Here is an 18,789-nt window from a genome sequence, read left to right as displayed (position 1 = left end):
CGTCTTGATATTCAGTGGCAACAACAAATATTTCCCTCGTAAGAAGGCAACGGGAATGTATTACCCGTTTAAGGTGTCGGACCAAGGTTTAAATATAACCCTAACTAAATAGAAGCAATTATGGAGCAAACTAAGAAACCACATGTGCAATAAGTGAAAGAAAAAATACCACAATCTACTGTGGGATTGGACTCCGAACTTTCAGGTTTGTAATCTGATGCCCATTAAGACACCGAATCAGATTTCGAGAGTCACACTAACAAGAGGACAGAGTAAAATGCGGGTATTGAGAGGAAATGTTACGGCGCCTGTTTACTTTGTGGCTTATACACTATCTTAGCAAAATTATCTGGACACCCCTATGCATTTCAGAATTGATCACTAGACATCACGAGAAACGAACCCTCCAGTATAAAAGGAGGCGGAAGGATTGTGATGTCAGTAGAGAAATAGTAACAGTCGAATGGGTTGGTCAGTAGAGCTCAGGTACTTGGAACGTGCACTAGTCATTTGATGTCAAACTGAGTAACAAATACATCAGCGACATTCGAACCCTCCTAAAGCGGCAAAAGTGGACTGTTGGTGATGTGATTCTGAAGTGGAAATGCGAAAGAGCAGCCGTAGCTAAATCAAGACCAAGCAGACTTAATGTGCCGACAGACAGGAACCGTCGAGCATTCCGGAAAGTGGTTCTAAAAAAATCGCATGAAATCAGCGGAAGGAATAAATCGATAGTTCCAAAGTGCTACCAGCAGCCCAGGTAGAACATCAACTATGCATAGGGGGTTGAAAACAGGTTTCTCTAATCAGTGCTAAGTGACGTCGAAATGGTGCAATGAGCGAAGCCGCTGGACAGTCGATGACTAGAAACGAGTCATTTGGGGCGATGAACCACACTATATGCTATGACAATCCGATGGAAGCGTGTAGGTTTGACAAACGCCTGTTACACCTTATCTGCAATCATGGGTAGTGCCAACAGTGAAATACGGAGGAGGTAGTACTACAGTATAGGGGTGTTCATCGTGATTATGGTGTCATTCATTCCCTTATCGTGTATAAGAGAAGGCTAAATGAGGAATGATATGAACACATTTTACAGCTTTGTGTACAGTGTACAGTAGAGGAACATTTTGGACACGATGATTGTATCAGCATGACGATGCACCCTGTCATAAAGCAGCACGTGTGAGGCAATGGTATGTGGCTATAACATTTCTGAAATGGACGGGCCAGCCCAGACTCTTGACCTGAGTCCAATGCAATGTCTTTGGCATGAATTAGAAGGTCTCCAACCTCTGGTTTCGGTTCTTGTGAAAGGATGGGCTGCCGCTCCTCCACAGACATTCGGACACTGTACTGAAAGTGTATCCAGTGAAGTTCAACCCATCATGAAGGCGAAATGTGTACACACCCCTTATAAATGTTCAGTAATAGGTGTCCGGATACTTCTGATGATGTAATGAAAACATTCGAAACTTGTAATGGGTGATGAAATACTGCAATAAATCATTTACTTTCAAATGTAAGTTCTTTTTGTCAATAATGATTTTCACTACCACCACATTAAGGAAGAAATTATACTGTGGAAATTGATAAAATGTTGACAAACGTGAATCTACATCTACATCCACATGGATACTCTGCAAATAACATTTAAGTGCCTGGCATAGGGTTCATCGAACCCCCTTCACAATTCTCTATTACTCCAATCTCGTATAGCGCGCGGAGAAAAACTAACACCTATATCTTTCCGTACGAGCTCTTATTTCCCTTATTTTATCAGCCGGCCGAAGTGGTCGCGCGGTTCTGGCGCTGCAGTCTGGAACCGCGAGACCGCTACGGTCGCAGGTTCGAATCCTGCCTCGGGCATGGATGTGTGTGCTGTCCTTAGGTTTAAGTAGTTCTAAGTTCTAGGGGACTGATGACCTCAGATGTTAAGTCCCATAGTGCTCAGAGCCATTTGAACCATGAATTTGGAATGAATGGAAATTCTCTCAGGAAGGCGTCTAGTGGATTTTTTATCTGCTTTATTGAATGTGACAAACAGTAAGCGTTTGACACGATAAGGCCTGTGCCAGACATGACAGTGTATTGTGTTTGTTTATTGCAGGGAAGAAGTGCACGAGCACACGGTGCGATGGGGCGCGAGCTTCGAGTTCGTGTGCAAGATGAGCGCCAATGCGTCCACCGGCGTGCTCGACCCCTGCATACTGAGGGTCTCCGTAAGAAAGGTACGTAAAGCAGGCTTATTGCTTACCAGCAGTTTCTACTGTGAGTCATAGACTGCTAATTGAGCACACGGTCACAAATTCTCTCACGCCGTTAAGGTCGTCTGTACCGTGCAGTGTTTTTGTTAGTGTCGGCAGGTGTCTTATCGCGTGGAGTCCCTTGAGTAGCTGCTTGAATAAAGAAGCGGCTGGATCCTAAGGTAGATCTGTGCTGTGACTACCGAAAGAGAAAATGATGACACGACATACTTAAGTCTTGATGTAACAGCCAACCACGCCAAAGTGGTCCATGCTACCAAGGGGAGGCCGCGACGTTCAGATCACGGATTTACTTCAAACGTTGTACACCTTTGAGTAGTCCAATAGGAAAACACAGCATACAAGTAGTAAGGCGTACTACTTAGGCAATTTCGAGGAAATCGCAAGAGACGTTCTCCGCGTGAAATATGTACTGGTGCGTTGAGACTTACGCAGAAACGGCGGTAGTTACGAGGTTAGCGTTCAAGCTCCGTAATCGGTGGATCGCTGGATCGAGTACCGCTCATTTTTATGTTTTTTAAATGAATATTTTTTCAACACTGGCCATTATTTTGTGTGTATGACATTTGAAATGTAATATAAAAATACGTTTATTTGCATGAACTTTTATTGTATCTCAGATTGTATGTGGCTGTTTATTAATTTTAATTATTACATCAAATATTATAACTATCAACGAGTAAACGACCAAACTCTTTGTTTTCTTGAAAATGTATACATGTCGTGATTTACGAAATCGCTTATATCTGCAATCGGGCTAGGTGTCCAGATCCGCTTTGCACTTGCACGCTTCGACCTGCAGACACAACTGTAAAGGACAAGGGACAAGCTGGGAAGTCCAAGTCAAAAATCGTTAAGTACAGGTGTAAATATCTTTATTCAGTAATACAGTGAGTAAGAACCTGCCAGAATATAAAGGTAATGTAGTATTAATCGTTGGATATGCTTCCGACATAACAAGTTGCAGGATGATCTCTTTAATACAGATACGGGAAATATAAATTAAAACGGCGTCTACTACATCGAATGATTACAGTTATTCCGCATGCACATGGAATCTGTAGAGTGCAGCCGGCAATTGTGACGTCATCAATTTTTGTATTGGTTTTAATGTCTCCCATATTTTTCCATACCACCATTACTTTTATTTTCCGTTTGTTCACTTCTAATTTCCATAGTTCAAGAGAATCTGATAGGACTTGTATTCTATTCATTTCTTTTTCGGAGTCTACAGCTATCACGATGTCATCAGCAAATATTATACATTGTATCCTTCCACCTTTCTCTTTTATTCCCTTTACCTTCTCCTTCATAATCTCAATGATCACATTAAGCAAATCTGGAGATTAGGTACATCTTTGTCCAACTGTTTTCTAATGCTGATATCTTTCTTTATCTTATTGACATTAATTTTTGTGCTTTGGTTCTGTTACAGTTGATTAATCGTTCTTCTATTCTGCCAGACAAGTCCTGTGTTCTTCGTAGTTCTAAAGAGTAGCTAAATTGGAACGGGTCTTCTCCAAGATATATGCCTACTTTTCCTTTTATCCTGTTTTTAATCATATCAATAAGTATATTGGAGGTATGTGGTAACAGTGATATTGTTCTATCATCGGTGCATTCAGCTGCCTTCCCTGTCTTAGGTGTGGCAATGGTTCTTCTGGTGACAGTCTTCTGGCATGATCTTAATTATGACGAATGACTGACTCTGAGTGGGTTTTAGACTATCACGCCTTTACTCTCATGGTGGAAAATGCTTCTCGTGAACCTAGTCGCCTGCACATTAATTTGCACGTACAAGGATTTAATCTTGTTGTGGTCAATCTGATGCAATGTTACAAGATTCGATTTCACACACGTTTCTTTCTAACTTAATATGTAATGGCCAACTGTTGACAAGACTCTGATCATCGGTTTAGTCATATCGTATCTTTTCTAACTGATTCTCATTATAAAATCTGCCAATTAAAGAGTGGTCAATTATTAGGGGCAGATTAGGGATCAGTTTCCAAATTACGTTCTGCTTCAACGTTACGAACTTCATTAAGGTTTAATCATATTTAGAGTCACTAGTTCCCGTTTCTAAGGAAGCAGAAGTATTTTTTTTCGTATGCAGATGCTATATAAAGTAAAATTTCGATCCCAATGCTTTAGCTTCTTTTTACTTGTGTAAAAGAAGCACATAAACGATTGTTTGGACCGGTGATCAAATCCTTATCCGATCATCTGGGATTAGGTTTTCTGTATTTTTCTTAAATCACTTAAAACAAATGCTGAGAGGGGGGGCTCTTGAGAAAGGAAACAGTCCTCTGTCTTCACCATCATTCTCCAATCCGAGCTTGTGCTTTCTGAAACCACCTTTTCCTCATCGGGTCGTTAAACCGTAATCTGCCTTCCTGTATGCGTTAATCAACTCTTGCATACTTCCCGCACCAGAAGTAATTTTCGACAAGTTGTCCTGTCCTGTGATGTACACATTATCATTTTAATCTCCTCTTACACACTTTTAGTTACGTTTATTCGATCTGCTATCTATTTACAGAAATTTATTGAGAATTATGAATAAATTTTGTAAAACTGTAATGTGCACTGTTGCTCATAAATTAATTTTACGTATAGTGTTAACGGTAACGCAAAAGCTAATGCAAAATTTGCCAGAACGCTCCTGTTTTGTTTGTTAAGGGGCTCAGTGAGTTTCTACCTTCAGTCACACTCCCGAGCTTGCGACATAGACGAAATCGGCGATGCCCTGTTAGTCAGATTTGCCGTCTCTGTTATTTATGTCCAAGGAAACGTCAGCATGAAAGGAGAGGATATGCTAGATGAGGAGGGTTCTCATTAAAATTCAGTGTGCGTCGGCACAGTTTTCCGAGCGACGTATCTGCTTGCATTGGCATGCAGCATGAGTGTAATGTTTATTCATCGCTGTTTAATGCCAGAGGAAGTGTATAATGTTGAACTGCATGAAGTACACAATCGAGTAGCCTGAAGCATCAGGAAATGATCAACACACCAGAGGTTCTCTTGTTCTGTCGCCCTTAAAGCTGAATGGTGTCTTGTAGAAACAAATCACAAGGGGAAAAAATCAATGGCATTTGAAAAGCAAATAAAGTTTTTTTTAAAAAAAGCATGCTAAGTTAATCAGTAGAAATTTTTGACTTAAGTGTTGGGGTAGTTTCACAGTAATCTACTTCAAAAGTCGTGATGTTATACGAATGGCTGTAATAATTGGGAATAGAAATTGCTGCGTTTAACAATGCCCAGGAATGATTTTCATTAAGGGTACAGCTGAAGTTAGTTACTTAAAACTCTGTCTACTAGCGTCATTTAACAGAACACACAGGGTGATACAGCTGTCCCTAACTATGGGTTTTATCCAACCCACAATACCTTCAAAAACCAAATGCGAGATTTTCATATTCTCTCGCTCGCTATGAGCAAACTATAAGTCCTATAGAAAAAATGAACTGGACATTTTTGTAGAAAGTTTAATGCAGATAAATTTTGTGATGGGATGCGTTTTTGCTGGAGACCACAGTTTTTGAGTTATTCAAGAAAAACGCGTGTCACCTAGAGGCGTTCCTTTTCATCTCTTCCAAACACTATAAGATTTTGTATCCACAGCTTTTTTACGCCCTGTTTGCTATACTTTCTAACCGCTGTCATAAATTCCAGGAAACAGTGATTCACTCTTAGCTCTCGATGAAGATTTTACTGTAGATTTCCTCGCCTCTCTCCTTTCTTTCACTACACTTCCTGGTGCTAAATTAAAGCGACGACTCACAAGCTGGTAAATGTTAGCACTAAGGGGTACAGTGCATAAATCGACAAATCATGCTTGTAAAAATGGCTTGAGTGTTAACAACTTTCTTTCACGTCAGTTATTCTATCGCACCATCACTTCGTCTGCACAGAAATTCCCAGATCCATACCTTGACTAGATTCTGTGTGGGACCATCAAAATCTAGACCATTTCCACTGAAAATGGTGGGCTGTAGTATTGCCACTACAAACGAAAGTAAATGAAGTTTATTAGACGCTCTAGTAACATTTAAATTCGCTGGGTACTTTCGTTTTCCTTGTAGCTCCTTCGCAAACACTACTCTCAGCCTCAATATACTACACTTACGCACAAGGGTTCCATCAAATTCTCGCGAATGAGTTAAAGTACTTCCGCTAATGGATTACACCGCTTCGTCTAGATCCTATAGTCCATTCAGGCCAGTGCACTCAGCTAACCACTCGTAAGCCAGCATTTTTCACAAGTCTAGATCTACATAATGCTCTGCAAGCCACCATATGGTGCACGGTGGAGGTTACATTGTACCACTGCTAGTCAATTCCTGTTCCACTGGCAAATGGAGCGAGGGGAAAACTGCTCTTTCTGTGCCCCCGTAGATGCCCAGTTTCTCTCATCTTCGCGTCCTAACGTGAGATGTACATTGATGACGTGATCTCTTGTATAGATGAGCTACATTTTACTAGTATTCTCCCAATAAACCAAAGAAGACCATTCGCCTTCCCTAAACTCGATATGTCGTGCTTGTTCCATTTCATGTCACTTTGCAGAGTTATGCTTTCATATTTAATCGACGCAATTGTGCCAAGCAGCGCATCACTAATACTGTATTCGGCTATTACATGATTTTTTTCCATTTTCGTCCGTATTAACTTACTTTCTTCCACATCTAGAGTATTCATCACATGAAATAGAAATTCTGTCAGTCGTCTTATACTCTGTCACCCAGCGACGACACTCTCTCGTAGTCTGCAGATTCATCAGCAAACAGTCGCAGAAAGTTGCTCACGCTATCAGATTAGTGCTCGTCAAACTGTAACCCGCGGGCCGAATGCGCCCCATTCTAGTATTCATGCGGCCCGAGTTCTCAGCCGTATTTTATAACAACATGCATCTAACAACTAAAAGCCGAATTCGAAAACGCCAACTAACATTAAGAGCTTCTGAAGGGATTAATTTTCCTGCTCAGTAACAACGAAAAATACTAACAGAGAGAGTAGTATTCTTTAAATTTCCTTAATTTTAATTGATGTTTATGAAGAACAACTTACGTGTATCTGAAACCGGTAAAGAATAAATACTTAGCATCTGTGCAACTGTTGGTTGAACCCGACTCCTTCGTCGAATAAAAATTATGGTAGAGGAATAGTAGGTGCGGAAAAAGTTGTCCGGTCGCCGCAGAGGGGAAGCTGGGTGCAGGAGCGGATAGATTTGTCATTGCGTGGTGAGAGGAGGAGGGGGGAGGATGTTTTCTTGTTTGTCTTCCAGCCCTGACAACTCAGGGGAGTGTTTGCCTCGTACCGATCAGCTGCTGCGGATTCGTGAATTCATATTATACAGACGGTCATCTTCAATGTGGTACATGTTCGCAGCAACGAATATGAAATTAAATTAAAGCTGTTGTTATACGACGTAATGAGTAGAAGAAAAACGACGTACAAAACATTCAGTTAAGGTTTGTGGTCGTGTGTTATATTGCGTAACCAATTTAAATATAATTATTGTTATTAATCAATTAATCATCCACACACACACACACAGCACAACACTACTTCGTCGGCCAATTAAGATATCTCAACTTTGAGGTCATTGAGGGTGGCAGCGGTCTGAAACAACAGTTGATTCAAATTGTATCAAATGGTACTGACTTGACGGCCAATGCTTGGGAGCTGTCCGCTAATTTATCGCGCCCTTATTGTAGCCAGTCTATTGCGGTATTCGTAACATACAAATGTGTGCAGTTTACCAATGAACGGTATATATGTGGCCCGACGTGCCGCCCCACAATGTCAATTTTGAGCAAAAACGTTTGACGATTACTGCCTCAGATCGAGTATTTGTATCGAGAACAAGAGCTGTCATCTCATACTCCTCTAGGGCACTACTGACTGTATCCTTGGGTCTGACGAACACTCGCCGTCAAAGGTAACCCACTGGTTCTATTACTTGAGATGCCTTCGATCTACTCACATATTTGGGAAACTTTCTTTAACAATCTGCTGTATGACACTATGTCAAACACTTCCCGGAAATCTAGGGATATGGAATCTGCCGGTTATCCTTTACCCATGTTTCCCTTCATGTTGTTGTTGTTGTTGTGGTCTTCAGTCCTGAGACTGGTTTGATGCAGCTCTCCATGCTACTCTATCCTGTGCAAGCTTTTTCATCTCCCAGTACCTACTGCAACCTACATCCTTCTGAATCTGCTTAGTGTATTCATCTCTTGGTCTCCCTCTACGATTTTTACCCTCCACGCTGCCCTCCAACACTAAACTGGTGATCCCTTGATGCCTCAGAACATGTCCTACCAACCGATCCCTTCTTCTGGTCAAGTTGTGCCACAAACTTCTCTCCTCCCCAATCCTATTCAATACCTCCTCATTAGTTATGTGATCTACCCATCTAATCTTCAGCATTCTTCTGTAGCACCACATTCCGAAAGCTTCTATTCTCTTCTTGTCCAAACTATTTATCGTCCATGTTTCACTTCCATACATGGCTACACTCCATACGAATACTTTCAGAAATGACTTCCTGACACTTAAATCAATACTGGATGTTAACAAATTTCTCTTCTTCAGAAACGCTTTCCTTGCCATTGCCAGCCTACATTTTATATCCTCTCTACTTCGACCATCATCAGTTATTTTGCTCCCCAAATAACAAAACTCCTTTACTGCTTTAAGTGTCTCATTTCCTAAACTAATTCCCTCAGCATCACCCGACTTACTTCGACTACATTCCATTATCCTTGTTTTGCTTTTGTTGATGTTCATCTTATATCCTCCTTTCAAGACACTGTCCATTCCATTCAACTGCTCTTCCAAGTCATTTGCTGTCTCTGACAGAATTACAATGTCATCGGCGAACCTCAAAGTTTTTATTTCTTCTCCATGAATTTTAATACCTACCCCGAATTTTTCTTTTGTTTCCTTTACTGCTTGCTCAATATACAGATTGAACAACATCGGGGAGAGGCTACAACCCTGTCTTACTCCCTTCCCAACCACTGCTTCCCTTTCATGTCCCTCGACTCTTATAACTGCCATCTGGTTTCTGTACAAATTGTAAATAGCCTTTCGCTCCCTGTATTTTACCCCTGCCACCTTCTGAATTTGAAAGAGAGTATTCCAGTTAACGTTGTCAAAAGCTTTCTCTAAGTCTACAAATGCTAGAAACGTAGGTTTGCCTTTCCTTAATCTTTCTTCTAAGATAAGTCGTAAGGTCAGTATTGCCTCACGTGTTCCAGTGTTTCTACGGAATCCAAACTGATCTTCCCCGAGGTTGGCTTCTACTAGTTTTTCCATTCGTCTGTAAAGAATTCGTGTTAGTATTTTGCAGCTGTGACTTATTAAGCTGATAGTTCGGTAATTTTCACATCTGTCAACACCTGCTTTCTATGGGATTGGAATTATTATATTCTTCTAGAAGTCTGAGGGTATTTCGCCTGTTTCATACATCTTGCTCACCAGATGGTAGAGTTTTGTCAGGACTGGCTCTCCCACGGCCGTCAGTAGTTCCAATGGAATATTGTCTACTCCGGGGGCCTTGTTTCGACTCAGGTCTTTCAGTTCTCTGTCAAACTCTTCACGCAGTATCGTATCTCCCATTTCATCTTCATCTACATCCTCTTCCATTTCCATAATATTGTCCTCAAGCACATCGCCCTTGTATAGACCCTCTGTATACTCCTTCCACCTTTCTGCTTTCCCTTCTTTGCTTAGAACTGGGTTTCCATCTGAGCTCTTGATATTCATACAAGTCGTCCTCTTATCTCCAAAGGTCTCTTTAATTTTCCTGTAGGCAGTATCTATCTTACCCCTAGTGAGATAGGCCTCTACATCCTTACATTTGTCCTCTAGCCATCCCTGCTTAGCCATTTTGCACTTCCTGTCGATCTCATTTTTGAGACGTTTGTATTCCTTTTTGCCTGTTTCACTTACTGCATTTTTATATTTTCTCCTTTCATCAATTAAATTCAAAATTTCTTCTGTTACCCAAGGATTTCTACTAGCCCTCGTCTTTTTACCTACTTGATCCTCTCCTGCCTTCACTACTTCATCCCTCAAAGCTACCCATTCTTCTTCTACTGTATTTCTTTCCCCCATTCCTGTCAATTGCTCCCTTATGCTCTCCCTGAATCTCTGTACAACCTCTGGTTCTTTTAGTTTATCCAGGTCCCATCTCCTTAAATTCCCACCTTTTTGCAGTTTCTTCAGTTTTAATCTACAGGTCATAACCAATAGATTGTGGCCAGAGTCCACATCTGCCCCTGGAAATGTCTTACAATTTAAAACCTGGTTCCTAAATCTCTGTCTTACCATTATATAATCTATCTGATACCTTTTAGTATCTCCAGGGTTCTTCCATGTATACAACCTTCTGTCATGATTCTTAAACCAAGTGTTAGTTATGATTATGTTGTGCTCTGTCAAAATTCTACCAGGCGGCTTCCTCTTTCATTTCTGTCCCCCAATCCATATTCACCTACTATGTTTCCTTCTCTCCCTTTTCCTTCACTCGAATTCCAGTCTCCCATGACTATTAAATTTTCGTCTCCCTTCACAATCTGAATAATTTCTTTTATTTCATCATACACTTCTTCAATTTCTTCGTCATCTGCAGAGCTAGTTGGCATATAAACTTGTACTACTGTAGTAGGCATGGGCTTCGTGTCTATCTTGGCCACAATAATGCGTTCACTATGCTGTTTGTAGTAGCTTACCCGCATTCCTATTTTCCTATTCATTATTAAACCTACTCCTGCATTACCCCTATTTGATTTTGTGTTTATAACCCTGTAGTCACCTGACCAGAAGTCTTGTTCCTCCTGCCACCGAACTTCACTAATTCCCACTATATCTAACTTCAACCTATCCATTTCCCTTTTTAAATTTTCTAACCTACCTGCCCGATTAAGAGATCTGACATTCCACGCTCCGATCCGTAGAACGCCAGTTTTCTTTCTCCTGATAACGACATCCTCTTGAGTAGTCCCCGCCCGGAGATCCGAATGGGGGACTATTTTACCTCCGGAATATTTTACCCAAGAGGACGTCATCATCATTTAACCATACAGTAAAGCTGCATGCCTTCGGGAAAAATTACGGCTGTAGTTTCCCCTTGCTTTCAGCCGTTCGCAGTACCAGCACAGCAAGGCCGTTTTGGTTATTGTTACAAGGCCAGATCAGTCAATCATCCAGACTGTTGCCCTTGCAACTACTGAAAAGGCTGCTGCCCCTCTTCAGGAACCACACGTTTGTCTGGCCTCTCAACAGATACCCCTCCGTTGTGGTTGCACCTACGGTACGGCTATCTGTATCGCTGAGGCACGCAAGCCTCCCCACCAACGGCAAGGTCCATGGTTCATGGGGGGAGGGTTTCCCTTCATACCATGAGAGAAATGGGCAAGCTAAGCCTCACACGAGCGATGCTTTCTAAATCCGTACTGATTTGTGGGCAGAAGGAAATTTATTGTACTCGAACTTGACGTACAAATTTTCGGCAGGAAATCGACGTTTGGATAGTGGTCTGAAATTTTGTAGGTCAGTTTTTTTTACCCATCTTGTATACAAATCACCTGCACTTTTTTTCCAGTCGCTTTGAACTTCTGCTCTGGGCGAAAGATCGGCAATAAATGTGAGCTAAGTGGCCAATGCCGACGAGTATTCACCAGATCACTCTTCATAGCACAACCTCAGCCACGCATACAACAAAGCTCTCATTCAAGAGCTTATCAGAGCATGTCCTGAAGATTTCTTCCTTTACCAAAATTCACCTCGAGTCAGAACTTAGTTTGCGAGTGAATATCGCAGTTGACCCTGGTCCCACTGTTGATTTTAAAAAATGGTCAAATGTGTGTGAAATCTTATGGGACTTAACAGCTAAGGTCATCAGTCCCTAAGCTTACACACTACTTAACCTAAATTACCCTAAGGACAAACACACACACCCATGCCCGAGGGAGGACTCGAACCTCCGCCGGGACCAGACGCACAGGCCGCTCGGCTAATCCCGCGCGGCTGTTGATTTTAGCTTCTGAAATTTGTTGAGTGCTACATTGCGGAATTCAATCCTGCGGCCTTTAAGTTCCATGCACACGATTTACAACTAAGCCAATTTGCGAATACACCTTCCATTGTACTTTCTAAATATACTTAACCGTCAGCGCATCTAAAATAAACCTTAGGGAAATGTTTCGTCAGCAAGTTCAGGTTTCGAGCAACAAAAGACGAGTGACATGTACGAGAAATAAGATATCTTAAACACTGGCAGTCCATAGACATCTGGGTGCCCTACCCCAGAATACAGGATTTTCGTTGCTAACAAATGTAAATGTCGTGTGACTAGGGCCTCCCGTTGATGGGGATGAAATAATAATTCTGATTAGGACAACACAACACCCAGTCCCTGCCCGGAGAAAATCTCCGACCCAGTCGGGAATCGAACCCAGGGCCTTAGGATTGACATTCTGTCGCGCTGACCACTCCGCTACTGGGGGCGGGCGCTAACAAATAAAACCCTGTATATCGAAACTCCATTTAAAAAAATGTTTACTGGATGGTATGCCCCGGAGACTCGTAACGTTGTGAAACAGGCCGTTTTCTTTAGTTATTGTTAGATCTGCTCACTGCTGTCGGTTTCCTCGTACGAGTGACTTTTAAGTCATTTCAGCCTGACACAGAATGATTCTTATAACTGTGACATTCAGTGATAAATCTCAGTCTTGCAGAGCATCGGAAAATGTCGGATACAAAGAAAGGCACAGAAGGAACTAGACGGGTGCTGCAAATTTGTGCACTGATGACCCATTATCTCCACACACGTCTGCATTTGTTCTTTGGATTGTTCAAAAAATTTGTGTGCATCGTGTTCCATGAGGCTACGTATGAGGTTAGCAGATTGGATATTCCCGCGGATCGCAAGAACACTCTTACTGACAGAGAAGGGATGGATGAAACGTAACACAGCGTAAGGATAAATTAAAGACTGAAAAAATAGTAAAGCTCTAATATGATACAACACGTAGTTTCTATGTAATGCAAGCAAAATCGATTATTTAATGTGTGTAAATCACCATTAGTTTTCCAATAACGTCATTAAACAGTAAAGTTGAGAACTACAAACTGTGCAAGCAAAGATTGCATTGAAGTTCTTTTATCCCATACTGCAGTTGAGAGTTCTCCATGTGCCACTGTTACGTTCGAAACTTCATTGTTTTCTTCGACAAATGCTATTAGTAACGTTGTTTGGCTTGGGGTGAGGGCAGATCAATCGGGAAATACTATTAGTAATGTTGTTTTGCTTTTGGTGAGGAGACGATGAATCGAATAAGTCTCGCCTTATAGAAGCCCGAGACTCGCAGTGGGTTTTCTAGCATGGGGAGGTTTTAGTGCTCTCGTCTGCCGCCCTTTATTAACTTAGATTTATTGCGAGAGCACCCTAGTTACATCTCACTCCTCAGACAGCTTTCTGGCAGTACGAAGCACCAAGTCTGTCTACAGAGCGAGCTGCTACCAACGGAACAGTGCACACTATTCGTTGATTGAACAATTCTCTTTACAGCTATAAAATAAATATTTCCCTCGTTGCTTTGCCATAATAACGAAAAGGATAGTATTGCAATGTCTGCCGATAGGAACAACAGTGCGTCTTTGTGACAAATAACATGTCTACATCATGAAACTATTGGTAAATAAAGATTCTGCTGGTATTTTAGGTTGATCGTATTGAACTGAATGCATTTTGATGTGACGGGCTATAGAAGTGAACGTCTGAATTCGATTATACACTGTCAAAATCGGGGACCGCTGCGGAAAGTGCAGGAAGAGTGTCAGTGAGGTCCTGAAAGATACCGACAGGGATGTAGAACCATGCCGACTCCAGTGCCGTGGCCTCCTCCACTAGGATTCCCGGTTGACGATCCGTTGCTGTACAGCCCGATCGCAGTGGGCCCACAGATTTAAATCCAGGGAGTTTGATGGTCAGAGAAGTACAGTAAACTTATTCCGGTGCTCTCCGAACCACACACGTACACTGCGAGCCTTGTGACACGTTGCATTGTCCTGCTGGTAGGTGCCATCATGCCGAGGAGAAACAATCTGGTCCCTGAGGATAGATGCATACATGTGTTGTTCCACTGCACCTTCCAGAATGACAAGATCACCCAGGCAATGCCACGAAAACATTCCCCAGATCATAACGCTCCCTCCTCCTGCCGAGAACCTTCTGATGATCGAACGGCCATCTGTCCGATGGAGCATAAATCATGATTCATCTGGAAAGGTCACCTGTCGCCACGCAATGGATGTCCAATTGCGAAATTGATATTCAAATTCTGGATTCCGTCGCCGGTGAACAGCAGCAAGCATTGGTGCATGAACAATGCGCCTACTGCGGAGACCCATACGCAGCAGCTTTCGCCGAACGGTTATTGAGGAGACACTTTTCGTGGTTCATTTGTGCGTTCAGTTGCTCAACAGCTGCGTGTCTATTTGCCCGTACATAACTTCGCAGCCGTCGTTCACCTCTGTCAGCTATGATCCATGGTGCACCACATTTCCCTCGGCGCCGGTTTTGGATAGCTGCATTTTGCCATGCACGGAATACTACAACCACAGTGGCACACGAACGGTTTAGAAATTGAACAGTTTCCAAAATGTTTCCACCCTTGACCTGAAAGCCAATGATCACGCCCTTTTGGACGTCAGATAAATCGCTCCATTTTTGCGATATTACAAAGACTGCACTGTTTTCCGCGTCCAGCCGATACGCTCCATATGCCCTCCACTGCTAGTGCTGGCGCCTGCCGTCTGTGAGAGTGGTAATTGAACGTTGACATCGAATACAGACGGTGGTGATGTTAATGTGACTGGAACGTGTAGTGTTCAAAGTTACGTAATTGGTATTGTGATTAAGTAATCCCAGTGAATATAACACTCGTTCCTAGTGGAGATAGAACGGTACTGATTTACCTGATCGGCCTTCAAGCTTTGAGAGTATCCAAACAGCAGCCCAGTGTTGCCGGAAGTTACAGATATAATGTAAAAGGTCACGAGCGGTTGATGTGGAGCCGAAGTTGGGTGGGCGGATATTAGAATCATTTTGTGTCTGCTTCGTCTTTTTCGTATTCCTCCTCATCCTTCAAATCCTCCTTCACGATCTTCTTTGCCCTCGTGCTTCCCTCGCTGTCTTCCTCCACATGCTGTTACTGAAAAGATGACAGTGATGGACTCACGAACATGCGATTATCGTGAAAGGATTTTAGTTTCGCATCACCAGTCTGAAACATGACTCGCGAATGACAGTATTTTTCTGTGAAATTAGATTACCGCCGATTTTGTCTGATAGTTTTCCATGAACCATGTGCTATGACAGAACGACCCCTTTACCTAGCCCCATTGCCTCTGTGTTCCATTGATCAACTAATTGAGGCGTTTATTTAAAAATGAGTGTTATTTTAGACATTCCAGCATTAATTAACTGAAGGATGATATGAAAACTGCCCATTTTGTTTGATTTCTTAGCTTTTCCTGATGTGATTAATAGAAGATTTGTTGTTGGTAGCAGACATACAATTCCACTTTAATGCACTGCCAACACAGAACACAGACAAAAAGATTAGGTTAGTTGTAGAACCCTTTCATATATAGTTTGTGTGTGTGTGTGTGTGTGTGTGTGTGTGTGTGTGTGTGTGTGTGTGTGTGTGTGTGTGTGTGTGTGTGAGAGTTCACATCTCTTTGTAAACCAATAGATCGATTTCAACCAAATTTCGTACGTATACTACTTACTATCTAAGAAGTACTGTGGGAGCAAGAACCGTCTAGGCCCCATAGGCGTTGGAGTGAAATGCATTATTAACTCTTGAGATCTAGGCTGCTCTGCACGACGTGAGAGTTATGTAGGTAGTATCTGAATGCATTCCAGGGGGGTATACGTGCGGGGGGGGGGGGGGGGCACAGCTGAGCAGAGAGGGGAAGGGGAAAGAATGGTGAGAGGGGGGGGAGGAGAATAGGGTGAGATTGTCAGAGAGGGGATGGAGGAGCGGAGGAGCCGTACACAGCTTTGGGGAAGGAGATGGACAGAGAGACGTCTAGAGGAGGAGTTGGACAGAGGGAGAAATAGGGAGGTGAAACCATCTGTGAAAGTCTAGTATCGTGCATAAAAATGAAATTCCCAAACTGGGTGGCAACGCTGAAACAGCCCTGCTTGGTTGTTTGCTTCAGTGTAGTATGTTATGATGTGTATTCATCTGAATGAAAAGCTTGGTATAGTTGCATAAGTCGCAAGTGTGTGTGTGTGTGTGTGTGTGTGTGTGTGTGTGTGTGTGTGTTATTTAGCGGTTTGTACTACACACATGATTTACGCTGCTTGTATGGTCAATGATAAAACACACTACACAGTACATCAATGAAGGATGCAGAATACGAGCTTACGGAATATCGGACCAGGTTTGTGATTGGATTCAGGATTTCCTAGAAGAAAGGACACAACATGTCATTCTTAACGGTTCAAAATCTGCAGATGTAGAGGTAATTTCGGGAGTACCGCAAGGAAGCGTGATAGGACCTTTATTGTTTACAATATACATAAATGACTTAGTTGACAACATCAGTAGCTCCGTGAGGCTATTTGCAGATGACACGGTTGTCTACAAGAAAGTAGCAACATCTGAAGACTCGTACGAACTCCAGGAAGACCTGCAGAGGATTAATGCATGGTGCGACAGCTGGCAGCTTTCCCTAAACGTAGATAAATGTAATATAATGCGCATACATAGGGGCAGAAATCCATTCCAGTACGATTATGCCATAGGTGGTAAATCATTGGAAGCGGTAACGACCGTAAAATACTTAGGAGTTACTATCCGGAGCGATCTGAAGTGGAATGATCACATAAAACAAATAGTGGGAAAAGCAGGCGCCAGGTTGAGATTCATAGGAAGAATTCTAAGAAAATGTGACTCATCGACGAAAGAAGTAGCTTACAAAACGCTTGTTCGTCCGATTCTTGAGTATTGCTCATCAGTATGGGACCCTTACCAGGTTGGATTAATAGAAGAGATAGACATGATCCAGCGAAAAGCAGCGCGATTCGTCATGGGGACATTTAGTCAGCGCGAGAGCGTTACGGAGGTGCTGAACAAGCTCCAGTGGCGGACACTTCAAGAAAGGCGTTACGCAATACGGAGAGGTTTATTATCGAAATTACGAGAGAGCACATTCCGGGAAGAGATGGGCAACATATTACTACCGCCCACATATATCTCGCGTAATGATCACAACGAAAAGATCCGAGAAATTAGAGCAAATACGGAGACTTACAAGCAGTCGTTCTTCCCACGCACAATTCGTGAATGGAACAGGGAAGGGGGGATCAGATAGTGGTACAATAAATACCCTCCGCCACACACCGTAAGGTGGCTCGCGGGGTATAGATGTAGATGTAGTACCAGCGAACTGTGATATTTGTATGCGTGCGAACGATATCCTTGCAACACATCCAACGTGCCATCCCCTTGTTCTTCTTGTAGATCGTGGTCGACTGATTTTGTGCCAGTAAACAGGTTGAATCTGCTCGAAAGTGTCGTTGATTTATTGTAACTCTAAGTCGTATGTGGAAAATTTGCTGTTTTTAATAGTCTGTTATTGCTCCTACAGCAGGCTGAAACAGTGGAGGACTCAGTTGCTCTTTTGTATAATTTATCGTTGCTTCCTTAAACTAGAATGTGCCTAATTTTCTTAGCTAAAATATATACTTTTAGCAATGAACTTCGCTACATTTTTAATTTTTTCCTCGTTTTTTATATTTGATTTCTATTTTATGTCATCGACATTCTGAGACAGTAAAAAGTCAAGTCATACATAGTTTCGACAAACAGAATCGAGGATGACTGGTTTAGGAAGACAGAAGACCGGTGGTCTGTGTTTAGTGTGTCACAAGCTCCGCTTTTCGCTTGCATTGAAGAGCTGGGTATAAGAGGCTGTTTCATTTAAGGGAAACTTCCTTGCAAATAATGTTACTGTATGCTACATAGTCATTTTATAGCTCCTTCTGTTCGTGCTTGAAACTGTGTGGTGGCGGTTAGAGCCCACTGACTCGCATTTGCTCCGTCAGTTATCGCACCCCACAGACAACGCCAGCAGAGCTAACGACCAGCTATTGAACGACCGGCAACGAGTTCAACCCACCGTTTCCGAGCCGAGGTGCCCCAGGCGCCGAGTGTCAATAACCGAGCGTGCTCATTGTCTTCAGAAGACGTGCGACTGTGCGCAAAGTCAGCACCTAAGCAGCTATGCGGTTAAACAAAATATGCAGACAACGACATCTGCAGCTGGCAAATACGTCGTGGAACATATCTGTGTGCGTTATTGTGCTTAAGAACTGCTGCTCTATTAGGGAGACTTCCAACTAAAACACGTGGGAAAGAACTTTACACAGAATACACTTCCTCGTTCACGCGTAAGTTTGCCGACTCGGATGATTCCTGTTACTATGCAT

General features: G+C 42.5%; 1 protein-coding gene across 4 annotated transcripts in view; it reads left to right on the top strand.

The window, feature by feature from the left end:
* LOC124723107 (protein FAM102A) overlaps positions 1 to 18,789 on the top strand; it is a 478,486-nt gene that overhangs the window by 234,226 nt on the left and 225,471 nt on the right. For all 4 annotated transcript variants that reach the window (XM_047248290.1, XM_047248289.1, XM_047248288.1 and 1 more), the window contains exon 2: positions 2,114 to 2,234. In XM_047248290.1, coding sequence (XP_047104246.1) covers positions 2,114 to 2,234 — 121 coding nt within the window. The remainder of the gene's footprint in view (positions 1 to 2,113; positions 2,235 to 18,789) is intronic.

This window comes from Schistocerca piceifrons, chromosome X (genome assembly GCF_021461385.2).
Source record: "Schistocerca piceifrons isolate TAMUIC-IGC-003096 chromosome X, iqSchPice1.1, whole genome shotgun sequence".
Classification (NCBI taxonomy): Eukaryota; Metazoa; Arthropoda; class Insecta; order Orthoptera; family Acrididae; genus Schistocerca; species Schistocerca piceifrons.
This window is presented reverse-complemented; position numbering and strand designations above follow the sequence as displayed.